The sequence below is a fragment of the Pseudorca crassidens genome, chromosome 19 (assembly GCF_039906515.1).
Source record: "Pseudorca crassidens isolate mPseCra1 chromosome 19, mPseCra1.hap1, whole genome shotgun sequence".
Classification (NCBI taxonomy): Eukaryota; Metazoa; Chordata; class Mammalia; order Artiodactyla; family Delphinidae; genus Pseudorca; species Pseudorca crassidens.
The window spans coordinates 42,693,798-42,720,508 of record NC_090314.1 but is presented as its reverse complement, the minus strand read 5'-3'; the positions used below and the strand labels follow the sequence as shown (position 1 = coordinate 42,720,508).

At 55.6% G+C, this 26,711-nt stretch overlaps 1 protein-coding gene across 16 annotated transcripts in view; it reads left to right on the top strand.

Annotated features, from left to right (window-relative positions):
* Positions 1-20,919, top strand: part of SRCIN1 (SRC kinase signaling inhibitor 1) — a 67,826-nt gene extending 46,907 nt beyond the window's left edge. For 8 of the 16 annotated variants that reach the window (XM_067716569.1, XM_067716570.1, XM_067716565.1 and 5 more), the window contains 8 exons: positions 2,757-2,887; positions 2,983-3,130; positions 3,459-3,705; positions 4,155-4,389; positions 5,996-6,150; positions 6,437-6,589; positions 7,152-7,274; positions 9,624-11,048. In XM_067716569.1, coding sequence (XP_067572670.1) covers positions 2,757-2,887; positions 2,983-3,130; positions 3,459-3,705; positions 4,155-4,389; positions 5,996-6,150; positions 6,437-6,589; positions 7,152-7,274; positions 9,624-10,709 — 2,278 coding nt within the window. In that variant the 3' untranslated portion in view covers positions 10,710-11,048. The other 8 variants (XM_067716573.1, XM_067716574.1, XM_067716580.1 and 5 more) reach the window with 5 other exon arrangements.
* The last annotated feature ends 5,792 nt before the right edge of the window (positions 20,920-26,711 follow it).

The window sequence follows — 26,711 nt, the reverse complement described above, 5'->3', positions numbered from 1 at the left end:
AAGTCAGACAGGAGTAGATCCTGCTTTGCCACAAAATAGTTGTGTGACCTTGGACAGGTTAGTTAATCTCTCTGAGCCTTTTTTTTTTTTAATGCCAAAGCCCATTGTTAGGGTAGCTTAGTTAGGGTAGCTAATTAATTAGTTAGGTTAGCTGCTATAACAAATTGTATAATGGTTCAAAAGTAATCAATATACCTTTCTTTCTCATGGAACAGTATTGATGGGTTAGCGGAATGGCTTTCCTCCACGCAGTCATTCAGGGACCCAGGCTAATGGAGCTTTTGCCATCTTCAATATGTGTCTTCCAAGATTATCCACAGGGTCATTGTCTTTCAACCAACAGGAAGGGGAAATGAGCATGGAGGAGCTTACATGGGAGGTTTTTAGGCGCCAGGTCTGGAAGCAGCATGTAACCCTTCCACTCATATTCCATTCACTAGACCTCAGTCGAATGGCCACTTCTACCTGCAAGGGAGGCTGGGAAATGTAGTCTAGTGCCTAAGCTACTGTTTGTCTGTGTGTAAACTGGAGGTAATAATGGTTCCCACTCACAGGATTTGTTGTGAGGATTAAATAAGGTAAAGAAAGTGAAGAGATGAATGTGCGCCTGGCAGGCCATAAGCACTTAGTACAAGACAGCTCTTTAACTGGTACTGCTGACTCACAGGATTTTGTCCTTGGCTCCAGTGTGATCTGTCTTTTCACCCGCTAGTTGGATGAAGATGTATAAAGCATGCTGATAAGATTTGCTGATGACGCAGAGCTCTGAGGGGGAGCAAATCTGTTGGATGGTAGAACTGAGATTCAAAAGTTGTTCCTGCATGGATGGTTGAGCTGAAATCCAACAGACGCGATTTGACAGGAATGTATGTAGAGTCCCGCATGTGGGCCAGGGACATCAGTGACTCAAGTACAGAACTGAGATGACCTACCTGGGCAGAGTTCCTTCTTTCATTCATTCACTCCTTCCATAATTATTTACCAGGCATTTACCCTGCTCCGGGCACCATGCCAGGTGCTGGAAATCAGAGATGAATCAGAAAGACATGGTGTCTGCCTGCCTAGAGTTGCTTAGCCCAGGAAACAGGAGCTCCAGGGAGGAAGCAGACCCCCAACCCCAAGTGGAGGGAAGGGGGGAGAGGTTCCCATTGGAACCTGAGGATGAGTGGGAGTTAGTCACACATGTGCGTGCGTGTGTGTGTGTGTGGGGGGTGCTAAACGGAGTGTTCTAGGCAGAGGAAATGGCATTATAGAGGCCCAGGGAGAGCAGCACATACGAGGACCTCAGCAATTCTGGATGGTTCTAAACAGAAGCAAGCCAGACGAGGAGGACAGTGGATGTAGCTGGAGGGAAAAGCAGAGCAGCTCCCAGGGACTGACCCCCTGCATTCGCTCATTTAATCCTCACAGTGGCCCCAGGAGGGAGGAACTCTTACCATCCCCATTTTTTTGGGTGAGGAAGTTGAGACCTGGAGACAGTCAGCAGCTGGGCCCGTGAGCCATGGCCGCTAAGCCTGCACGTCCGGAGCCTGTGCTCCGCAGCAGGAGAGGCCACAGCGGTGAGAGGCTCGCATACCGCAAAAAAAAAAAAAAAAAAAAAATGTTGGGATCCATTTCGGGTTCAAAACAGGCGGTTTTGACTTGGTGGTCTGATTTACATTTTAGAAATATGGAGGGTTTTAAAACGACACAAGGGCTTCCCTGGTGGTGCAGTGGTTAAGAATCCACCTGCCAATGCAGGGGACACAGGTTCCAGCCCCGGTCCGGGAAGATCCCACATGCTGCGGAGCAACTAAGCCCGTGCGCCACAACTACTGAACCTGCGCTCTAGAGCCCGCGAGCCACAACTCCTGAGCCCGTGCACCACAACTACTGAAGCCTGCGCACCTAGAGCCTGTGCTCCACAACAAGAGAGGCCACCTCAGTGAGAAGCCCGTGCACCGCCACTAAGAGTAGCCCCCGCTCGCCGCAACTAGAGAAAGCCTGAGCGCACCAACGAAGACCCAATGCAGCCAAATATAAATAAATAAATACATTTTTTAAAAAAGAAAAAAACCCCCACAAGCTCAGCATAAACCATCTGAAAATTGAAAGCAGCTTTGTCATTGAGGAAAGAGGCTGAGTGTCTGGATCACTTGAGCGAAGGTAGATGCACGTGGCAGTGCCCCCCTGAAAAAAAAGAGACTCTTTAGGGGCACATGCAACTGCCTCCAGTTCTCTGAAAAGCTGCCAGTTCCTCTGCTGTGTCCTTGGCATAATGAGAATCATAGTATGCAAGTTATCGGGAGGGAGATTTGGATTGATGTTAAGAAAGATCAGAACTTCAAAGAGGGGACCCAGGGCACCTGTTAGGGAGTGCTTCTAAGTCTCATCTCTGAAGTTTGGCTTTCTGATTTCACTTGGGCTTGTGGTCTGGTGGATGGCTTTTTTTTTTTTTTTTTTTTTTTGCGGTACGCGGGCCTCTCACTGCTGTGGCTTCTCCTGTTGTGGAGCACAGGCTCCAGACGCGCAGGCCCAGCGGCCATGGCTCACGGGCCCAGCCGCTCCGCGGCATGTGGGATCCTCCCAGACCGGGGCACGAACCCGTGTCCCCTGCATCGGCAGGCAGACTCCCAGCCACTGCGCCGCCAGGGAAGCCCTGGTGAATGGCTTTTAATTTTGATCTGATTGGTGGCCTGATTTCTTTCCAGCTGCCCAATTTCAGGGGTCTGGGCTGGGGCCAGAGGGGCTGAAAGGGTCTTTCTGTGTGGCTGCAGTGACCTGGAGAAGTCGGTGGAGAAGATCCAGAGGGACGTGTCCCACAACCACCGACTGGTGCCTGGGCCCGAGCTGGAAGAGAAGGCTCTGGTGCTGAAGCAGCTCGGGGAGACGCTGACTGAACTCAAGGGTGAGCCTGGGGGCACCCCTACCCCCACCCCACTGCCTGTCCTCCCAGTCCTCGGAGCTGCTCCCTCCCCAGCTCACTCCTTCCCTTCCCCTCAGCTCACTTCCCAGGCCTGCAGAGCAAGATGCGGGTAGTGCTGCGTGTGGAGGTGGAGGCAGTGAAGTTCCTGAAGGAGGAGCCACAGCGCCTGGATGGGCTACTCAAGCGCTGCCGTGGGGTCACAGACACGCTGGCCCAGATCCGAAGGTCATACTATCCCTGAGTTCTTATCTCTGACCTCCAGTTTCCCAGTGAGGTCACATACTGAGCTAGATCGATAGGTCAACCTGACCCCTTATCCCAGTTCCCACAAAGCTCACTGGATCTGCACCTCAGCTCTGATCTGTGGCCCCGTGCATGTTGTAGGCTTGGCCCTCCCATTTGCCGGATGCAGTCACTCCTCCCCAGGCCCTTCCACTTGTCCTGCAAGATCCCAGAGCCCTCCTCAAACCCCACCTCCCCCAGGCCAGGCTTCCCTCCCATGGGGCCACCATCCTGCAGGCCTCACAGCTGCTCCCAACTCTCCCAACCCCAGGCAAGTGGACGAAGGTGCGTGGCCACCCCCCAGCAACCTCCTGAATCAGTCCCCCAAGAAGGTTACAGCCGAGACTGACTTCAACAAGAGCTTGGACTTTGAAATGCCACCCCCCAGCCCTCCACTGAAGCTCCACGAGATGAGCGGGCAAACCGAGGGGGCCCCTCCGACCCCGAAGGCGGGCAACCCCACCAAAGGCCTGGACACTCCTGGCAAGAGAAGCGTGGACAAGGCTGTGTCTGTTGAGGTGCTGGGCCCGGCATGGGGGGGCCAGAACTAGGCTCACACGTTCTCACCACCGTCCTAGATTGGCAGGTGCCAACATGTGGGGACTTGTTCCTGGGGGACGAGGAAGTCTGAGAAGCATACTGAGGGTGACATGAGTCCTGCTAGACAGAAAAGCATATTATAAACCTATGATAATCAAGGCAGTGTGGTGTTAGCATAAGAGTAGATTATGTGCTCAGTGAGACAGAATAGAATGTCTAAAAGCAGGTCTAAGTTTATCCCAAGAGTAGTTTGTAATGAAGGTGGTATTCCAGGCTCACAGGGAAAGCGTGTAATACTCAAGGAGAAGCCCGAGGCTCGGACCAAGTGGGAGGCTTCCTTTCCACTCCTTGCATGTGTGGCCGAGGCCCCAAAGGTCCAGGAGCAGGGCAGCCACTTCAGTCCTGACTGTCGACCCCTCCTCTCAAGGCTGCCGAGCGGGACTGGGAGGAAAAGCGGGCAGCCCTGACCCAGTACAGCGCCAAGGACATCAACCGGCTTCTGGAGGAGACACAGGCAGAGCTGCTGAAGGCCATCCCTGACCTGGACTGTGGGAGCAAGGCCCACCCAGGCCCAGCCCCCACCCCTGACCACAAGCCCCCCAAGCTACCCCACGGTCAGAAGGCAACCCCCCGAACGGAGCCCAGTGGAAGGAGAGGCTCAGGTATGGGGGCAGGTAGGGGGCTGGCGAAGAGCCCAGAGGAGGGGAGCCCCAGCCTCGGGAGCTCTCAGGTTGATGGGGGAGGCGCTTGGGAGTGAGAATCTTTGCGGTCAGGCTGCCAGAGGAGGGAGGTGCTGGCCTGCCCCTCGTCCACGAAGGGAGACCCAGAAGGACGGGATAGCACTGGACTCCATCCAGGGATTTTTCCCACTGCTCTGACTTCTGCTGAGAGGACCATGCAGGGAGGATGAGCAAGTCCAGGCAGAGGGTCGTCCCCCTGCACGTTCTGACCCAGTGTGTGTGCCAGAAGCGAGGCTGTGGTGAGACGGGGTGCGGGTGCAGTGCTGAGCTATACGGACAGGGTTCCTGTGCTCCCTGAGCCTGTGAGAAACCCGAACCAGAAATGGCAATTGTAATTCACGCGTTTATTCATTCCTGCCGCATGTATTTGTTAAGCACCCACTATCTGCTAGGTGCTGGGGATAAGGAGATAAGGCTGCTTTCAAAGAGCTTAAAATTTCGTGGGAGAGTAATACTAACATCTGTGTTTATCAAGCACTTACTACGCGGCAAGAACTGCTCCAAATGCTTTTCTACGTATCAATCCTTATAATTTTGCAACAATGCCAGGAGGCAGATACAGTCATTATTTCCATTTTACAGATGAGGACACTAAGGCTCAGTGTGGTTAAGTAATCTGTCCCAGGCCATACCTTGTGTGTAAACCGGAAATAGGATTCAGGTGCTAAATGCTGTCCTAGAGGAGGCCCTGGAAGGGCAGGAAGGGCTTCCCATGGAAGGGGACTTTCCATTGGAGCCTTGCATTTCCCTGGCCAGTGAGAGAGGGCATTCCAGGGAGAAACAGCACATACAAATGCCTGGAGGTCTGTGTTTGGTGTTGCCCTGCTGGGTCCAGACCAAGGATTAGTAAGCAGAGCTGAAGCTGAAAGGTTGGCAGGCTCAGAGGGTGCTGGGCCAAGAAACTTGAACGTGGTTTGAGGTCATGGGGAATCGCTGGGGGATCAAAGGCGGAGGAATGTCAGGCTTGAGGGACTTTTCTGCAGGTTGCCCAGGAAGCAGCCCCCACGCCGGGAAGAACTGGGGGAAAGGAGAGCCTGGTGGGTGGGGTCAGACTCTCAGAATAGTACTCTCTCTTGATGGAGAAAGGATGAAGGTCTGTGCAGGGCAGGGCTGAGGGGTGGGCAGGAAAGGGATGGATTAGAGCAGTGATTCTCAAACTTGAACGTGCACGTGAAATCACCCGGGGATCTGCTAGAACGTGGATTCTGATTCAGCAGCTCTGGGTGGGGCCTGTGCTTCTGCATTTCTAAGAAGCTCCCAGGTGCTGCCAATGCTGTTGTCCCACGGGCCACACTTTGAGTAGCAAGGGATGAGAGTGCTGTAAGGGGAGGAGCAGCAGGGCTTGGGGTAGGATTGCACGGGGAGGTAGGAGAGAAGGAGGAGGGAGCCTGTGTCCTTTCCCCTGTGCGTTCCTCTCCCTTCCTCGCTGGAGGAGGAAGCCAGGTTTATCCTAACCCTGGAGTCAGATGTGGTGCACAGACTCCAGGGTTACGAGTCCCCTGACCCCCAGTCCCTTGGCCTCCCACAGATGAGCTGACAGTGCCCCGATACCGCACGGAGAAGCCCTCCAAGTCGCCCCCGCCGCCCCCTCCCCGCCGGAGCTTCCCCTCCTCCCATGGCCTGACCACCACGCGCACTGGAGAGGTCGTGGTCACCAGCAAGAAGGACTCGGCCTTCATCAAGGTACTGCCACCGCTTGGGTAGGGGTCAGGGGGTCGAGTTGGGGGGATGCCTGAGATGACCTCTGGAGACTCTCTGGGGTGGTCCCCTCTCTCAGAGGAAGTGGAAGGAAAGAAAGGAGGCTGGCCAGTGGTGACTCTGCTTCTGGCTTGGGCTTCCTCCATGGCAAGGGGCCATCCTGGCCGTTGAGGAGCTGGGGCAGGTGGGAGATGGTCTGGAAGTGCTGGGGCCTAGGAGGCGAGCGGGAGGTGCCCAGAGCCTGGTCTCCATGGGGACCGGGCCCTTGCAGAAGGCCGAGTCTGAGGAGCTGGAGGTGCAGAAGCCCCAGGTAAAGCTGCGCCGAGCCGTGTCCGAGGTGGCCCGCCCGTCCTCCACGCCCCCCATCATGGCCTCTGCCGTCAAGGATGAGGACGACGAGGACCGCATCATCGCAGAGCTGGAGGTGGGTCAGGGGCGCACCTAGCCCCCCGACTCATCAGCCAGGCCCCCTCCCTTTGCCTGTCAAGCTGACCCCAGGGTGAGGTGCCTGGACTAGGACAGGGGACTGGATTCTCGGGTCCCCACTGAGGCTGCTTCAGGAGCCTCTCCTCCTTGCCTCAGTTTCTTCTCCACTGTAAAATGGGGGAGGGGGTCTGAGGTCCCTCCCCACATGTTTGAGTTTTTTACTGTAGTGTCTGAGACACCCCGCAACTGCCCTGACACCTCCTGTGCTCTGAGACCCCGATCCCCTAGTGTTCCGAGAACAGAAGCTCTCACAGACTCGCCCATATACCTTGACCCCCTCCCAGTGCTGTAAGTCACCCAGACTCGAGTGTTCTCGGCACCCCTCCCCAGAGGCTGAAGACCTGGACCACCAGGGCCTCTGGTGGCCAGTGGCCATGGTGAGGGGCCAAGGAGGGCCAGCCCAGGCCACCCCCTCCCCATGAGTGCCTGGGTCAGAGCCCAGCACCCCCATCCTCCCTGTACCCCCTCCTCCAAACCTGCCCCCACCTTCTGCTCCCCAGGTGTTTGAGAGAAGCTCAGTGTCTCCCCTCCCCCCCACGCCCTGCCGCCAGCCGATCCCCACCTTGCTGTTCCCCCAGGACCCGGGGCCTCCTGGGGGCTCAGCCCCGGGCCCCACGTGGAAGGTAACGGGCTGTCCCCCACCTCTCACGGCGCTCTCTCTGCCTGTGCCTCCACGCTTCCTCTCCTCACTTCTCACACTAACCCGCTAGAACACCCGCTAGAACCTGCCAGTCACGTCCCTGAGTCCCGCCACTGCCAGGGCCTCACCCCCTCCCCCTCCCCAAGGACGGATGCATCACCCTTCCTTCCCTCTCCAGACTCCAGCAGCCTGGTACCTGGTGGCCCCCTTGGGGCCTTTCCTTACAGGCCTGATTCCGGGTCTGGCCTGTGGTGGGTGTTTTGTTCGTATCTGCAGCCAGAGTTTAGGTCTGGCCCGAAGCCCACGTTTTGTCTTTGGTCCAAGATTGGAGTTTGGATCGTGCTTGTTACATGACTTTAGGCCCAACTCAAAGTCTGACACTGTCCTGAGCCCTCGCCCGGTCCCTGCCCCCATCTCCCCTACTCCGCTGCCTGTGCCAGGTGGGGGCTCTTTCTCCCACTAGAATCTATGCCTTGCGCTGGGCACCAGGATGCCCAGGAGGAAGGCTCATTTACAGCCTCTCTCCGTCCCATGGCCCCATCTGGGCAGAGAGCTTGGGATGGAAGAAACCCATGCCCTTCCTTGGCTGCCGGTTCTGTCTTTCGGAGTTGGGCATTTCAACTTCAGTCCTTGCTGCTGTCCTGCTGCACTTATTTCCTCTTTATTTTTTCTTGGGAATTTGAGGGTGACCTGCTGTCTGCACCCCAGGGGGCTGTGCTTGGATGGGGAGGGGGAATTGCGGGGCGGTGGTCTGGGAATCTCTCCCTCTGCCCAGTTAGGTTGTAGCAGGAGGGCCTCTGCTCTGCAGAGGGGAGCCTCCCGTGCACTCACGTGTTCACCTTCCTCATCTGGTTCTCTCGGCCCACAGTGGGTTCTGTGCTGGCCGCCACCTGATTTTTAGCCTGACTTGAGACCTGGTGGTGCTTTGGCTCCCTGGCGGGGGGAGCAGACAGGCACCAAACACGTAGACAGTGCCGTCTGCTGGGCAGAGGATGGGCACAGAGCAGTCCAAGGAGCCGTCTGGGGGTATGGCTGGGCTGCCCCAGGCTGGCTGTGCCTCGGCACCTTGGCCCGCTGCACCCAGCCACTGCACCTTTCTGGCCCTGGAAGCCAGTCCTGGTGGGGTCCAGTGGGCAGAGCCCCTCCACTGGCCCTTTGGGCTGGCTGCCCCTCTGCATCCTGAGGCGCCATTGGGCAGTGGAGCCGGGCGGGCATGGGTCGCCCTCTCTGCCTTCCCAGTCTGCACCTCCCACATCCAGGTAAGCAGGTGGCAGGGCTGGGTGGGTTGCCTGGGGCGGGGGGGTCTGGGGGTCCCTGCTGCCCCCCACGCATCTCCACATGGCTCCTTTTAGTGGAAAGAGCACTGGACTTGGAGTCAGACTGCCTGGGTTCAAATCCTGGCTCTGCCACTAGCTAGCTGTGGGTAAGTGACCTTGGGTAAATTACATGACACCCCCCACCTCAGTTTCCTCATCTGTAAAGTGATGAGAGTAGTAGCCATTTCACGGGCAACAGAAAGGATTAAAGATGAAGGCGTTTATGGCAGTTCCTGGTATAAGACTCTGCTCAGAATTAGACCAGAATTCACTCAAGTGGGGTAGGGGTGACTGGGGGCCTCTCTCTGTGCCCCCACCAAAGCCAGAGCCCGGGACGCTCACACAGAGGCAGATGCTCTAGCTTTGCCCAAGCCTGTGCAGCAGAGGGACTTAGCTGAGCCCCTCCCGTTGTGACTGTGAAGCCCTCAGAGAAAGCTCCGGAAGTAAGGGGTAGGGACCAGGAATCTCTGGCCTGAGATGAGGATGGCAGACCCACACTCCGAGGCCAGAGGCCAACACCTGGTCTCCACCCACACGGGGCTGCGGGTCTCGGACATTCAGTTCGAGTCAACAAATAGCTGATACCTATCGAGCACTTACACCGTGCCAGGCATTGTTCCAAGCACGTGCCCACTTGTGCTCACTTCATCCTCCACCAGCCTCACATTATTGTTACTCCATCGCACAGATGGGTAAACTCCTGGCAGTAACCATGAGAGCTGCTCTCAGAGTTTAACATGGGTGATGAGATGTAAACATGTGTCTGTGCTTCTAGGTAAACTGGCATCTTTGCCAGAAAGTGGGAGACCGTAGGGTGTGGTGGAAAAAGGCCTGAGTTCTAGTCCCAACTTTGCCTCTAACTTGCTGGGTAAACTCAGTCAGGACCCTCCCCTGCCTCGGTTTCCCTATCTGTGAAAGGAAGGGGCTGGGCTCACCCACATGCGACCCCCCCATCCCAGCTCAGGGTGCTTCGGTTGCAGGGACCACACTCTCCCTCATCTTTCCTCTCTCCGCAGGCTGCCGCAGGCCGCAGGCCCTTCTGCGTCCCCCGGATCATCTTGACAGAGTGTGCCCCCAAACCTCCTTCTCCACCAGAGGCCAGGCTTGAGGAACCCGGCCTCAGGACAACCCCTACCCCACGACCCCGGACCCTGGCTGGCAGCGGGAGGGGCTGGGGTAATCCACGGGCCCCGCCAGGGCTAATGGCTGAGGTTTCCCAGCCCGGGAACAGCTCAATGCTGGAGAAGGAAGGGCCGGCTCTGAAGAGACTGGGGACAGGGAGCTACAGCCCAGAAAAGGGAGGAGCTGGGGTCCCCTGTTCTCGGGGACCTGCCCCAGACAGGACCCAGGAGCCCTCCGCTGCCGAGACCTACCCAGAGGAGACCCTCAAGGACTCTGGACACAACGCCCAACCCTGCAGTGGGGACTGCAGGGGTCAGCGTGCTGCTGGCCTGGGCTGCACGGGGCACGGTGCCACCACCCAGCGGATGGACAGCCTGGAGGAGACGCTCCGGGAGCTGGAAGCCACCCTGAGCCAGATGGGCACGGCCCCTGCCGCGGGATCCCCTGGCAGCCCCCCACCCCCGCCCCCTGGTCCCCAGGTGGCTGCCTCCTGCCCCGTCCTCTCCTCTTACCTTCCTGTTCCAGTCTTCAGAGCTGGAGGGAGTGGGAGGCTGCAGGAGCACCACGCCAGCCCCCTCCTCCCACTGGCCTTCTCTCAGCCCCGCCCCCCTCCTGGGAGCCCGGTGCCAGGCTGGGTTTGCAGGCAGAGCCCCTGGCAGGCTGGGAAGCTGGCCTGCCCAGGGATCAGCCCAACCAGCCATGGTGGGGACCAGGGCCTCTCCCTCTGCTCTGTATCTGTAAACCGACAAATAAAGTTCTTTCCCCCTTCTGCATCCCCACACTCCCCTCCTCCTCTCCTGTCTGACTCTCTCTGTCTCTGCTGTTTCTCTGCCTGCGCCGCCCTTCTGGGCAGGCCTGGTCCCTGGGGTGGTTCAAGGGGGCTGGACTTGTCCATCTCTAGGGAGACTTCGCCCCCATCCTCCCATTCAGAGGAAGATGTGGGCCTGGGGCTGCCAGTCCTACTTTGTCTGCCATTATAAAGACCCCTCCCCCCAGATCTCAGGCACGTTCTCTCAGGCCAGGAGCGGTGGTGGTGATGCCAGGGACCTTCACCTTCAAAATGGCTCCCCCAGAAGGGCACCAGCTGCCCCCGGGCTACTCAAGGAAGCCACCAGGGTTCTCACCCAGGAGCTGTTGGGAACCTAGCCGGGGGCCCCATCCCCTCTCCTGCAGGGAGGCCTTAAACCTGGCCTGAGAGTGGGCCTGATTCCTGGGGTGGGGGGGTGTGGAGCCAGGGAGAGCTCTCCAGGTCTCAGAGGGCCCACTGTGCCTGGGCTGCCTGTGTGACCTCACCTCCAGTCCTGACCCTCTTCCTCTTCCTGCAGAGTGGCGGTGGCAGTGTGCCGCCCATGAAGGTGGTGACTCTGGGGACCTCTCGGCTGAAGGCGGCCCAGGGCCAGGCAGGCAGCCCCGACAAAGGCAAGCATGGCAAGCAGAGGGCCGAGTACATGAGGATCCAGGCCCAGCAGCAGGTAAGCCTGGGTACCACGGGGGCGGGGCCTGGCCCCCATCCAGACGCCCTCCCCCTCCCCCTCCCCACTGGCAGTGCTGTGTGCTCTTGCTGCGTACTGGCCATCTCCTGCCAGTATTCCTGTGACCACCTTCCTGCCGGCTGCCCAGAGAGGTCCTCCCCGCCAGGACTGCCCCACCGGTCCCTTAAGCCATCTTCTCCTTCCTCTCTCCAGTCCCAGGGCTCAGGATCTGGTTCTCAGCCAGACGGCTCCTCTCTCAGAAGGCCCCTCACACAGGACCAGAGAGGGCTGTCTCCTCAGCCGCTCCTGGACAAGACCCTGCTAAGGCTGGTGACCCCGGGGTGTGGAAGGGGCCTTTATGCCTGTCTTCCTGCCACTCCACTCCCCTCCTCTGCTTCCTTCCCTCTGCTCTCAAGTCCCACCTGCTCTTTGGGGTCCCCACTCTCATCTCAGCCTCCCTCTTAGGCCACCTCCCAACTAAGGGAGAAACCAGTTTTGCATCTGTTTTTCAGTCTCGTGTTTGGGTTGCAGTGTGGTTAATGGGGAGGGGGAGGAAGGGGAGAAGTACTTCGGCCCCCCCGTTGGGTGCCGTAATAGTGGTGGAGGCGCTGCACCCTCTTTCAGATTTAATTAGTGGGCCTGGGACAGTATATAGAGTTGACAGCCTCACCCATGGATGTTTCTGCCCTGTGGCTCACCTGTGGCCCGGTCGGAAGATGCAAATGGTCCTCAGGCCTAGATGTTTAGAGAGACCTTTAGCGCGCTCATTTGGTTCAGTAAATATTTCCGAGCAGTTCCTGTATGCCAGGTCCATTCTGAGTGCTGGCTGGGAGTGGGGGTCATGAAATGTCCAGATGCTGTGACTTGAAGAAGGTTCTAGGCTCAGAGGCAGGAGGTGAGAGATGGGCAAGTCTAGCCACCTCCTTTACAGATGAGGGGACAGCTCAGAGAAGGAAAGGGACTTCCCACGGGCCCACAGCAAGGTGGCATCAAAGCCAGGACTGGGAGCCAGGGATCCCAAAGCCCTTCCCACCACATGGCTCTGCCCAGCGCTGGGCACACAGGCCTGCCTGCTGGTCCTCTGGGGAGTCCAGTGGAGACACCCCTCAGTGGACGTCCAGTGGAGACGCTCCCTGCTGGCCAATCGTCTTCCTCATGGGTCCCCAGACACATCCTGCCAGTCCCACCCCCAGCTCTCTTTCCTGCCACTACCAAGGATGAGTTCCCCTCCTCCTGTCCAGGCTGGTCTCTCTGCGGTGTCTAGAATGGCCGCCGACATTCCTGGGGTATTCACTTGTGCCGGACGCACACATTAATTCATTGCACACTCACTGCTCTGAGGATGGGCCTTATTATCCCCATTTGACAGATGGGGAAACTGAGGCTTTACCCGAGGTCACAGGGCCGGCAAGTGCTGGAGCAGGGTTCAAATCCAGACCGACACCCAGGCCCCCACCCCGCACAGAGTTGCTTCTGCCTCTTCAGCGGGCGCCTCCCTCCTCCGGAATTATGCTCCCCGCCTCTCACCGTGACTCCCAACTCCCCCGGCACCCAGCTCCTCTGCCTATTATTGCCCTCTCTCCTGCCCCTCCAGTCACCTCCATCGCCTCCACGCCCTCTCCTCCATTCATCCCTCAACCCACCCCCTCCTCCTGCTTCCTTCCAGCCTCACCCCTGGGCTTGGCTAGGTCTCCAGTGGCCTCCAAATGGCCTCTTTGCACCGTGCTCTACCGACCTCTCTGCAGCATGTTGGGCACATACGCTGCCCCCCCCACGTGCATTGGGGGGCCGTGAGACCCTCCGCTCCTTGGCATCCTCTCCTCCCTTGTCGGCCCTCACTGACCCTCCTGGGCACCTCCCCTCTGCCCACCTCTTCACTCCCCTGCGTCCATCTTCTTCCACAGCCTCTTTGCTGCTCACACCACGTGCTCCTCTCCTTGGGCACCGGTGCCATCTGTCCCTGCCCAGGTCTCTGTTCTGAGCTCAAGCCTGCCCCTGTTGCTCGCTGCTCGCCACTTGGGAGAGTCACCGGCCCCAGGCATCCACCTACGCTGAGGGGTCCCCTGAGCTCCCCGCCTCCCTCACCTTCCCCAGCTACATGGTGCTTCTCTCTTCCCACATGACTGGTGTGGCTGTATCTCACTTTCACTTTTCTAGAAACCTTTCTTTAAAAAAGCATCTTCTCTCTAATGAAGTATTTATTACACGTTCTTTGCAGAAATGTTTTAAAGTAAAGAAATGTTATAAAGCAGCAGGGGAAAAAATTATCCTGTGCCTCGGTACCCCAGCGCGTGCCCTTCTAAAGTTTCCCTGCAACTTCTGTGACCCCTAACCTATCTTCCCAGACCTGCGGGGTGGGGAGGATTGTTTGTAAAATGCGGATTTGATTTTATCACTCCCCTAGCATACCACCTGTGCCCTCCAGCCCCGGCTGGGTAAGAAAATCAAAACTCCCTCACTGGCCGCCCTGGCTCTTCATGACCAACCTCGGCTCCCTCAGCCCAGTTCTCCCTGCCCGCCCCCCCACCCCAGCCCGTCCATTTGCTCCAGTCACCCGTATCACCTGGCCCTCCATCCTGAGGCCAGGGCACCGTTCCATCCCAGCTCAGTCTGTGACCCTGGTCAAAGTCCTCTGCCTTCTGCAGGCTCTTTCCTCATCTGTACAATGAGGGCAAGAACCCAGAGGCCGGCTTCTGAGTTCATGTAATATAATACCGTGTGTGGGAAAGAACTTCGAAAGCCACAGAGCGCTCTCCAAAGGGAAGGAGTCACCACCATGCTTGGCTGCACTGTACCTTTGTCAGGGCCAAGGGCTGGACAGAGGCCTCTCCTTCATCTCGTGGTTCTGACACTAGGAGCTCGAAGCGGCCTTGACGATGATGAGGGGGAGGGGAATAGAACTGGCAGGACCAGACAGAGAAGTCGGGGTGGAGGAGTGGAGAAAGTTCCGAGAGGGGGCGCAACTGTGCCTGATACCGCAGAGAAATCAGAGGAAATGATTGAGGAAAAGCTCTTGGATGTGCTCAAGATTCAGGGGTGGGATGAGAGCCAGATTCCCAGGCGACAAGGATCGAGGGCTTGGCGCGGGCATGAAACTGTGGACACCCCCTCTTCTACTAGGGCTAAGCAACTGTTGGACACCTAGTGTATGTCCTCCATTGGTTCCGGTGAAGAGACTGTAATGAAGGGACCAGTGAGAGCAGGAAGCTGGACCTCCCTGGGGAGAGGGGTCTGGGGACCTAGGGTGTAGGGAGTCCTGTGAGAGCTGGACAGTAGGTGCTATAGTTCTGGAGGGCACAGCATGCCAGCGACGTGGCACCACGTGGGGAGGGAGTAAGGAAGAAACTTTACCCCCTCTCTCTTTCCGCCCTGTCATAATCCCCAGTGGGCAAACCAAGCCAGCCAGCCAGCCACGGCATGGCGGGGTCAGCCAGCCAGGGTGCAGAGCAGGGCAGAAATCAGAGCTGGGGATGGAGAGGCAAACAGAAAATAGCACCCCTCTTCTGTACCAATTTTAAGCATCTTATTTAATCCTCGTAACAACTTTATATCTTTAAAAATCTGTGCATTAATCCCTTTGTCACTGCTACATCCCTACAGCACCTAGAACAGTACTTGGCACACACAGGCACTCAATAAATATTTGTTGGTTAGGTGAACGCATGGATGAATGAATGAATGAATGAATTTGCCACTGATCAGGCCCAATCCCGATGGAACTAGACAATGCAGACTTGAAATGTTAATATACTAATGATATAATAATAATAATAATAATAGCTACCATTTATTGCCTGCATCCTGAGTGCAGGCACTGGGCCTCGTGCTCTGTGTGCATCGTCTCATGTGATTCTGGTGCTGTAGGTGCTGTTATCCCTGCTTTGCGAGTAACGACATGAAGACCCAGAGAGATACCTGCCTAAGGTCACATGGTTAGGAAGTGGCAGAGCTGGGACTTAAACCCAGGTCTGCCAGTTACAAATTCTGCTTGTCCTAACGCTGGATTCTACTGCTTTGCTGGGAAGCATAACTTCGTGGGTGCCGCCAACCCTTGGGGAGACAGCACTCGTGACGGGAACACTGTTGACAAGAACATTAGGGGAACAATGGTGGGCTCACATGTAGCGGTCTAAGCGGTTTTAGCTGCACATAACAGAAACTCCAAAATGGCTTAAATGACAAGGAAAGGTATTAGCTAACGAAACAAGAAGCAGGGAGGTTCCAGGGTTGGGGAATTCAGCAGCTCAAGGACATCAAGACCTGGGCTCCTTCCATAGTTCTGTTCAGGTGGCCCATCATCCCACCCCACCCGAACACATCTGCCTTCATTCCAGGGCCCCTAGGCACACAGATCATTGTAGGAGCAGGAGAACCTTCCCCAGAGGCCCCCAGCTGACCTCCCCTCTCTCCTCATTGCCTGTCTCTAGATCAGTCACTAGCTAGGAGAAGGGAACGGCTTGAATTGCCATAGGTTTTATCGGGACGCATTCCCCTTGGGCTGGGGGAAGCCCCACCTCTTCTGCCAGCCCAGTGCCTGATTCAGGCAAACAGCTAGGAAGAAGGGCGTGTGGGCAGGAGGAGGTGGCCCTGGGAGTGGCCCTGGAGGAGGCGCCAACAGGGTTGGCAGCATCAAGATGACCTACGCTTGTGTGGAAATCTATGCCTCGTAGCCCAGAGGGACAGGTCAGTAGGCTCGGGGCGCAGAGAGCGGGCTAGACTCTGGCCCACAGGAAGAGGAGGGGTGTGGGGTTCAGCCCTTTGGGTGTAGCTAACGGTTCCAGTCTCCCCCGGCTAAAGCTGACCATCTATGAGGTTTCTGCCGGTCACAAAGGTGACAAAGCTCTGTTTCTCTGGACATAATTAAGAACAACAGGGGGAGGGGTTGCTGTGCACGTGTGGAAGAAGAAATGTGACCAGCAACCTCAAGGGCGGGTTCACTGTTGGCCAGTCAGGTACATACGGTCTCCTTGGTTCCCTTCCAGGCTGCGGGAGGCACCGTCTGGGTTTCCCCTGCGAAGCACCTGATAGAGGCTGCCCAGCAGCTGGGTGATAATGTAGGTCGGGGAGAAAGGGCATGACCGTGCCCAGACCTGGCCCGCAGGAGGTCTCTGTCAGTGCGCCACAGCCTCTCTGCCTCTAGTCCTCATGCCTTGTCTTTTTTCATCAGGACGGGTCAGTAGCTAAGTAAGGCCAGGAGGGACAGTGGATACAACTTCAGAGAGAAAACCTGGTCCATGTTGCCCTAATCGAGGGATCTCAGAGTTCTGTGCAGCAGGATCACGTGGGGCGCCTGGCTAAAATGCAGATTCCTGAGCTCCTGCTAGAGATGGACCCTGGGGTGGGGCCCTGGAGTCTGCATTTGTGACAGGCCATCTCCTCCAGGACCAGTGTAAATGCAGGGGGTCTGCTGGAGGTGAGGAGGGGGCACGGCCGTTTCTGTCAGAGGTGACCTGTGAGTGCCGGACACGTCACGAGGGGGTGACCTCCCATTACCCACAAGGCACAGCTCAGAGCTAGAGGAACACTTGCGGGGCAGGAGGCGGCGGGGGGAGGGTCTTTAAAGAAGCGCCCCCCAGGAGGACAAGCTCATTCCTCAGTTGCCCCTGTGAGAGCCTGCTGAGGCTGGAAGGGGCCCTGACTGGGCTGCCGGCTGGCTGGGCCCCCCTCCCAGCCTGGGCTGCGCCCCTCCCGCCTCCCCTTTGGCAGCTAACGTTTCCCCTCTTCCTCCCTTCTCCTGCCCTCTCCCTGCTCCCCACCCGCTCTGCTCCTGGTGCCTGTCCTGGCCCTGGGCTGCCCTCCCTTGTGCTTCTCTGGTCTCTCTCTCCCGCCTTCTCTCTTTCCTATCAGTAACCATGGGCCTACCCTCCCACCCCAGGCCCTCTGTTCCAACCCCGCGCCCCCTTTCTGCCCCTGCTGTGCCCCCCACCCCGCTCCTCCCCTGTCTCAGGGGACCAGTCACTCTCTCCAGATCCTCCTCTGATTTCTACTGTTTGCAGTTAATTTTCTCTTGGATTTGTGGAGATTTTTCATTTTTTAAAACTGTAACTGGGGCTTCCCTGGTGGCGCAGTGGTTGAGAGTCCGCCTGCTGATGCAGGGGACACGGGTTCGGGCCCCGGTCCGGGAAGATCCCACATGCCGCGGAGCGGCTGGGCCCGTGAGCCATGGCCGCTGGGCCTGCGCGTCCAGAGCCTGTGCTCCGCAACGGCAGAGGCCGCAACAGTGAGAGGCCCGCATACCGCAAAAAAAAACCCAACAAACTGTAACTGGGGGCCAGCACAAAGGTTCCCCTTCCTCTCTCTGACCCATGACCTCTGTTTTTGTTCCAGGCCACTAAACCGTCTAAAGAGATGAGCGGGTCGAGTGAGACCTCAAGCCCAGTCTCAGAAAAGCCCTCGGCTTCCAGAACCTCCATCCCCGTATTGACTTCCTTTGGGGCGAGGAATTCTTCCATCTCCTTCTAGAAACTCCCTTACCCCCCACCCCCGCCTGCCCCCTCCCTTATCCCTGCCATTTCTCTCCTCGGCTTCCCTTCATCTCCACCCCACCCTGACACCATTCTCTAGATCCCCTGAAGGTGGCCTGTCCTCAGCTCTCTCTGCCCATCCCCTGTTGGTGTTTTTGGTTTTTTTAATGATTCACTTTTAATTATCTTTTTTTTAAAAAAAAAAAAAAAAAAAGAAAGAAAGAAAAAGCAAACCAGTAAAACTAAAAACCAAAACGTGACACCTTCCCTTGATTTCCTGTTCCAGAATGGCACACTTCCTGTCATCATGCCTCCTTTTCTCTTTCCCCACTTTCCCTCCCAAGTCCATCCTGAAGTTCCTACCCCCCTGCCCCACCTCCTCGTCTCCCACACACTCCTCCCAAGAGCACTCCAAACAAACGCTACGCGTGGAGACTTGGAGCAGCCAGACACCCCCTCTTCCCTTCCTCGGAAGGCTTCCTGGAGGAAAACCTGGACATTGGACCAATCCCAAAATCAGGCTGGAAAATAGGACGTCGGGAGACTTTGGCCCTGGAGGTGCCGCACCTGTCCAACCTCGGGATGTGACCCAACGCCGCTGCTTCTCTGCTCCCGTCCACTCATGCCTGGGTGGGCCTGGAGTCGAGACAGAGGGGCTGGAGAGGGAGGCCAGAGGTGGAGGGGCCTCAGGGTGGTGTGAGCCCGTGGAATCTGCGTGTCCTTGGAGAGGAGCTGGCTTCCCGGGACCACCTTCCTGTGGTGAGGAGCTGCCTGGCTGGCGCTGATCGGAGGAGGGGGCACCTTTGGACTGCTGGTTATGGATGGTGGGTTGAGCAGACAGCCTGACACTGGGGACACTGCCCTGGGAGAGGGCAGCCCCGAGGAGGGGTATTTGGTACTTTTAGTTTCCTAATTTAGCACTTTAAGTGACATTAACTTATTTAACAGGGGTGGGGTGGGCAAGAATGAAGGGCCTATAGCAAATTAGATTTTGAGGCCTGGAGGGTGGGGAGGGTCTGGTTGTGAGGGAAGTGGGGGGAATAGAGAGGGGTTTCATGGGGGGCAGTGAGGACAGCTCTGACCCCACAGGTGGGGTGACTTGACCTTCAACCATCCTCTTTGAGATTTGAGGGTTTTCAGGGTAGGGCTGGGGACCCCTGGTGAGATCCTCGAGGGTCCCTGAAGCCTGACCAGCCAGCCAGCACCCCCGAACCTGTGGGCGCCAGCTTTGCAGAGGCTGTGGGCAGTGAGGCTTTCTTTTAGTGGGGTCCTGAGAAGGAGCTGGAGAGACCAGTTTTGGTTCTTAGCCCCGCTCCCCCCAGGGCACAGTGAGGGGCCAGCAGGGAGAGTATGTGGATGGGGGAGGAGGGGGAAGATGGAGTGGGGTCCCCAGGGAGCAGGATTCCTATTTGGAGCACAAAGTGGGGTAAGCACAGGGGGTGGGGGGCGTTGGGATTAGTCTCCCCGAGTAAGCACAGAAAGAAGGAGCCATCGCAGGGGCAGAACCTCCTAGACCTTGGAGCCTGGCGTTTGGGGAGAGCCAGGGGGAGCTGTTGAGGGTTGGGGCAGGAGGGGGAATTGGGTTGTGTTCCTTCATTTCTTTCTTTTTCTGTTGTTGTTTTTGTTGGCTCATCCTTGTTTTCTAGCTTTGGATCATTTTTGTACAAAGGCAAGCAAGCCTTTTTGAAAAATAACAAAAGAAGAGGTTAAAAAAAAAATCCGTCCTGAAAAAAAAATACCCTGGAAAATAGAAAAAAAAAAAAAGGACCTCATAAATGATGCAATTACTTTTAATTGCAGGCAACTCTTTACATTTAAGTGAAGTGTCTTAACATTTTATATTGTTTTAAAAATATATTTACATATTATATATATATATAATATACGTAATATAAATATATATAAATATTTAAAAAAGAAAAAAAAAAGAAAACCACGGCACTCTCTCCCTGGCCGCTGTTTTGGCAGGGGAGGGGGCTAGAGGGTGGGTACATTGGCCTGGCTTCTGTGGTCCAGTGAGACGGTTTGGTTTGATTCGGCTGTACAGAGACACCCTGACTTGGGAGGGAGGGGGGGAGTGGTGCCCCCTCCTCCCTCCACTCCATTACTCTCTGCTTGCTACTTTTCCCTTGCCGCACCTCCCACCCTCAACCCTGTGCCCTGAACGTTTGCCCCACCGTCATTGTCCTGAGTTGAATGTCTCTTGGAGGGGGGGGAGAAGGGCGTGTCCATCCACAAGGGAGCAAATGGAGGGAGTCCTGTGCCCCACCCCACCCACTCACGTGGAGCCCAGTGGAATTTGCATCTTTCATTTTGGTGCCTGCATATTTACAGGAGGAGTTATGCGCAGCCTGTGTGTGTGTGTGTGTGTGTGTGTGTGTGTGTGTGTGTCCACTGGCACAAGTCCATTCACCAGTGTGCGGAGGGAAGGAAGCATGAGCGTGCACAGGCATGACCTCCCACACGTGTGCAGGGAGGCGGGCACACAGCGGTGCACGTAACTGGCCTGGGCATTGGCATGTGCCCACCTGCACACTGATGTGGAGGACCTTGGCATGTGAGAGCACGTGTAATGTGTGACCTGTGTGTGTGTGGACAGAAGGGTGTACGTGGAGGGGTGTGTGAGCTGCGCATGCACGTGCACATGCGTGCAGACCCCGCGTGTGGGAGCGCCTGTGTGTACGGTCCTTGGCCTTGCTCCACTCGCTCCGGCTCCCCTCCCAAGCCTCCAGCCCCTGGGCCCTCCCAAAGCCCCCAGCACGTCAAGGCCCCCCCCCAGCTGCATGCGCCTCGCTGCTCTGTCCATCAGTGTGTGCTTGACCAAGAGAAAACCAAGACGTCTGGGGGGACCCCTGTAGCTGGTCTCCCCAGCCCCTGCCCACTGTGCTGTGTTACTCGCATGGGGGGTTTCTCTCCCGCCCCTTCCACAATATGCTGTTTCCCCAGGAGCCTCAGGCCCGAGGCTCTGAGCGGGGTCCCAGGTGGGACCCCCAGGGCGAGCCCGGCTCCGCACCCCGCCCTGTCCACCCTGTAGGGCCCGTGTTGGTGTAGCAGTGATGGCTTCTGTGGATATTCTGTGACTTCTGTCAGTGTAACTTGACAATTTCTAAATGGAAAAGGGTTGCTGTGTTTTCTCTGTCTCTCTTTTTTAATGTCCCTTTTCTTCTCCCACTTTCCTGCTCTCTTTCCTTTTTGGTTTTTCTAGCCGAGTGTTTGGGGCTTAAATAAAACTTGTTTCTTTTTCCTCTCCTGAATCTCCTTCCTGGAGGCTGCTGTCTCATTATTTCTCATCTTCATCCTAGAAGGTGCTGGGGTGGGTGGGATGGAGGATGGGGAATCCCTGGCAGCCACTGCCTCTCAGCTGAGCTGGCAGAGTGCGAAGAGGGAGGGGCCGAAACAGGGGCCCTGGGGCTGCTGCTGCCTGCAAGAGCCCGTGAGAACCGACCTCATCCAGATGCTGGAGAAGAAGACCGCTAACTCACGGGGCGCCAGCTCTCCACTATCAGCGAGGAAGCCACTGGCGTCACTTATACCTGCAAGTGACAAAGCCAGAGGCATTAGACGTCTTGCCCAGAGTCACACAGCTAGTTGGATGCAGAGTCAGGATTGGAGTCCAGCTCTGGCCGACTCCAAACCCAATGCTTTGCCCCAAAGCCGAGTCGGGTCTGCTTACCTCCAGCCGTCCCCTGGATCGGGTCTTGGCCTCCTGCCCTTTGGGCGGGATGGCCCTTAATGGTATCCACCCATCCTATCAAGAACATCAGCTTTCAAACCTTGTTAAAACTGTAACTCACAGTAAGAAATCCATTTTAGGGACTTCCATGTAGGGCCCGTGCTGGTGTAGCAGTCCCTGGTGGTCCAGTAGTTAAGACTCCGCACTTCTACTGCAGGGGGCGTGGGTTCGATCCTTGGTCGGGGAACTAATATCCTGCATACCATGTGGCACAGGCAAAAAAAAAGAAGAAATCCATTTTACATCTCAATGATTTAGACGTGTCCACACACAAACACCCACGTGTTTAGTGAAACAGCACCTACTACATACAACGTACTCTGCTATTTTCTGTTATAGTCTAAACATTTGGTGACAACCCACTGAATTGGGTTCAATCATGAATCATGATTTCATGACCCTTGAATGGGTCAGAACCTACGGTTTGAAAAATACTCGCCTGAAGATTTAGCCCCAATCATGCTGCATCTCTGCTTTGTCCTCCCCAAAGGCCTCCTGGCTCCACTTACTCCGTGGTCGCCTATGAAATTAGAAGATCCCTGAGAGGAGATTTACCCTCGATTCTGGTTGGGTGGGAGCCTTGGACCCTGGTCCTGTAGCCAGCGAGCTGCCCGGCCCCTTCCAAGGCTACCACATCAGAGTCTAGCCTGCCCCGCCATCGAGTGGGCCAGATGTCCTGCTTGGGTTTTTCAGGTTTGCCTGGAATTCTGAAGGCTGTGCCACTGTCCCAGCATGTTCTAAGGGTCCTTGAGGCTGCCCTTCCAGGCATTCTCCAGCTGGGCTGAGACCTGGGCTATTATTGGGTCTCCTCTACCCCCGCCTCCCGCAAACCATCCCTTCCATCCCATGAGGTAATGTCAGTGGCCTACGCCACCCTCTTCCAGGCCTCACTGGAGGCCGGGGGTGAGGATGTGCTCGCTGTCTGCAGGCAATGCTCCACTCCCTGGGTCACCCACTTATCAAGCAGCCCTTCAGACTCTTGGCCAGACCTCATCCCTTTTGTCCCTTTTGAAATGTCAGCAGATCTTGCCTCCTCTCTCCCACTCTACTCCCAGAAAGCTGGGCCAGTAGCCAAAGCCCCCTCATCTTCTAGAACCACCTCAGTCACTGACAGGTCAAGATCAAGTAATAAATGGCACCATCGGTGCATGGCAAGAATTATGCCAGGCACTTCATTCGCCCTTCAAATGCCTCCCGACTGTCTCCTCCTTGCCAGCGCTGCTTGTTGACTCGCTGGGACTACGGCTGAGCGCCGAGGAGGGGACTCAGCCAGAACACAAATACCGGAGCAAAATCGAGGCAGACGGTGAGCTGTGCCCAGGCGTGCAACGGCTGTGGCCTTGAGTAATGGGGACCGCTTCAGAGAGTGCGACCAGGCCCTGAGGTCACATGTGAGGGGAGATCTTCAGAATGGACAGGGTGGCTGTATGGGAGCTGGTGGCTGAGTGTCCCACACAGAAGGCCCTGAGGTGGGAAGTCATCTGTGGGTTCTAGAAAAGGAATGAAACCCAAGGAAATTGAGAAGGGGAAAGGGGGCACGACATGACATGGGAGCGTGAGCACAGCCCCATCACAGGGGGTCTTGGATGCATGTGGTGAGGAAGGTGGATTTCTTCTCAGAGCCGTTGAACCAATAGGAGGGTTTTAAGTCAGAAAGTGACGTGATTTGATGCTGTTTCAGAAGTTGCCTGTGGCTGTGGCGTGATGAGGTGGGGCGAGGGCAGGGCGGGGGGGAGAGCAGAGCTGTTATTTAGGGGCAGGTACAGATGACGCTGCCTGGACTCACTCAGAGCAAACAGTCTGAGGGCTGAGGGAAGGAAACTGAATCTCAGAGACTTCGTAGCTACAAAGTGATGGAGCTAAGACTTAAACCCACGACTTCTCTCTCCCAATAGCCACGCCTTCTTAGGGCTTTATAATACTCATCACGACACTTATTAAGTGTTCGTTTAATCTTCATCACGTGGGCTCTGGGTATTATTGCCTCCAGTCTACTGATGCGGAGAGTGACTGAGCAAAGGATTTGAGTGACCTCAGGTTAGCCTCAGAGCCGGACCCTAATTCATAGGAGAAAAGGGACTGCTTTACAAATAGAAACCTGGGAAACCCACATCTTCTCTCCCTCACGGCACATCTCTGAGTCCTCTGGGTGTGTTCTTCCTCTTTGACCTCTGAGTGGCTTAAGCGATCCCGGAGCTCACAGGGTAGCTGAGCGCCATCCCCAGTGCTGGGGCCCTGGGCACGAGGCCACCACGCCCATTAGCTGACACAGGCTCCCTTGACACTCCCTGATGCCGAATGATTGACAGCACTCATAATGACACCTGGCAGGGAGCTCCATCCCATACGCCTGGCCACAGTGCCAGAAATTTCACTCAAAATCCACGGACTCTCTGCTTCGGCCCAGGCCTCCATCATGCCCACGTCAGGGAAAAATCCTTATTCCTCTTAGTTCAACCCAAAAAGATTTGGAGTTTTCCAAAGAAATGTTTCCTGTGAAATATATGTCTGTCCTCATGCCAGTACCACATGTCTCGATTGGTAGTAAGTTTTGAAACTGGGAACTTTCAACTTTGTTTTCTTTTTCAAGATTGTTCTGGCTGTTCTGGGTCCCTTGCATTTCCATAGGAATTTTAGGATCGGCTTGTCAATTTCTGCCAAAAAGACAAAAAGATGGGATTTTAATGGGGATTGTGCTGAAGCTACCATCTTAACAACCCAAGGTCTTCTGAAACATGGAATGTCTTTACATTTATTTAGATCTTTTAAAATTTCTTTCAACAATGTTTTAGTTTTCTTTTTTTTTTTTTTTTTTTTTTTGCGGTACGCAGGCCTCGCACTGCTGCGGCCTCTCCCGTTGCGGAGCACAGGCTCCGGACGCTCAGGCTCAGCGGCCATGGCTCACGGGCCCAGCCGCTCCGCGGCATGTGGGATCTTCCTGGACCAGGACACGAACCCGGGTCCCCTGCATCGGCAGGCGGACTCTCAACCACTGTGCCACCAGGGAAGCCCTTAATTCCATTTTTAAATTGTTCATTGCTTACAGAAATAAAATGGTAGGAGCAATAAAGTTTTTTTCTTGAGGTACAATTGACATACACCATTATATTAGTTTCAGGCATACAACATGATGATTGAATATTTGTATGTATTGTGAAATGCTCACCACAATGTCTAGTTAACATCTGTCACCATCCCTAGTTACAGAAAAAATTTTCTTGTGATGCGAACTTTTTTTTTTTTTAATTTTTATTTATTTATATTTGGCTGTGTTGGTTCTTTGTTGCTGCACATGGTCTTTCTCTAGTTGGGATGAGCAGAGGCTACTCTGTCGGGGTGCACAGGCTTCTCATTGCGGTGGCTTCTCTTGTTGTGGAGCACAGGCTCTAGGAGCGTGGGCTTCAGTAGTTGTGGCTTGCAGGCTCAGTAGTTGTGGCGCATGGGCTTAGTTGCTCCACAGCTTGTGGGATCTTTCCAGACCACGGATCGAACCCGTGTGCTCTGCATTGGCAGGCTGATTCTTATCCACTGCGCCACCCGGGAAGTCCCGTGATGCGAACTTTTAATATTTACTCTCAAGGGGATTCCCTGGTGGCGCAAGTGGTTGAGAGTCTGCCTGCCGATGCAGGAGATACGGGTTCATGCCCTGGTCCGGGAAGATCTCACATGCCGCGGAGCGGCTGGGCCCGTGAGCCATGGCCGCTGAGCCTGCGTGTCCGGAGCCAAAAAAAAAAAAAATTGATCTTTATACATTATAAGCCTGTCAACACAGTCTTATAATTATCATTTTATGCAATTGCCTTTTAAAGACAAAGAGTTAAAGACAAAAAAAGATTTACAAACAAAAATGTTTATACTTTTATAATGCCTATGTGTTTCCCTTACTGGTGTTATTCTTTGTGTGGAGTCAAGTTACCATCTAGCGCAGTGGTCCGCAACATTTTCGGCACTAGGGACCGGTTTCATGGAAGACAATTTTTCCACGGACTGGGGCGGGGTTGGGGGGTGGGGGCGGGGAATGGTTGAGGGTTCAGGCAGTTAACGCGAGCAATGGTTCGGGTGGTCACGTGAGCGATGCTGAGCAGCAGGTGAAACTTCACTTGCTTGCCTGCCGCTCACCTCCTGCTGTGCGGCCTGGTTCCTAACAGGCCACGGACCTGTACCGGGGACTGGGGACCCCAGATCTAATGTATTTCACTTCAGCTTGCAGGACTCCCTTCAGTATTTCTTATACGGCACGTCTGCTAATGACATATTCTGTTTTTCTTTACTGGAGATGTCTTCATTTCTCTTTGTTTTTGAAGAACACAAGGTTTTGATCCATTCTCATCCAAAACCTACTACAGCTTGAAGGTGGCCCAGTTGGCAGTAACCCTGTCTTTATGTCTTTTCTCAGGGCTTAGATTTAGCCTGGCTTCACCACTTAACTAGCTGTGTGACCTTGGACAAGTACATCACCTCTCCGTGCCTTAGTTTCCTCATATATAAAATGGAGATAACAGCGTTGTGGCCAGAGCCCCAAAGAGTGTTGGAGGATTAGCTTAGGACATAGAAAGCCCTTGGGGCTGGTGTGGGCCCACAATAACACTGGCTCTAGCTCATTTGCCAAACAAAAACAAGCTATGGGGCAGAGGTGGAGGAAGGAAGGGGATTCAGTGAGCCACTAAGCTCTTCCCAGTTCCAGGGCTCTTCCCTAGGTTCTCTGACAACTGTCATCTGTTTTTCCTACTGGTGGCTACTAGGCTCATCACAGGCAGCCTGGAAGCTGGCAGGGGCAACTATAGAGACATGACATGGAAGGAAGCCCATCCCAGGTTGTAAGGCCTACACATGTGAATAAGACGAAGGGCAAAAACCATACTGTCCTCTTGGGATATCGCCTGGATCTGGAGTGCCTATGAGGACGGCTGGCCGGGATGAACCCCATCAGTGGCCTGGGCCTTGCCCGAGCCTCCTCTCTGCTCGGCAGCACCTCTGGGCCATTCTGAAGTTCCAGACAGACCTGAGAAGGAAGGTGCCTGTGCACCTTCCTGGTCTCTACAGGAAAAGACAGAACAGGTGCATGAAAATCTCCTGCAGCAATGAGGGTCAGTGCCCTTCCATCTTGCTTCTGTGCCCAAGTCATTGCTCAGGCCAGTCTCCCAGGACACCTATAAGCCACCAGGAAGCAAAGGTTTGTCTCCATTCTGCCACCACCGGGTCCAGCCCCACTGCCCTCCTTCCGTGGGCCACAGGTGCCTCACTCTTCCCCCATCCTAGCCCCGTTCTTGCCCTCTCCTCCCTCCCAAACAAGTGAGACAGCTGACTCATGCC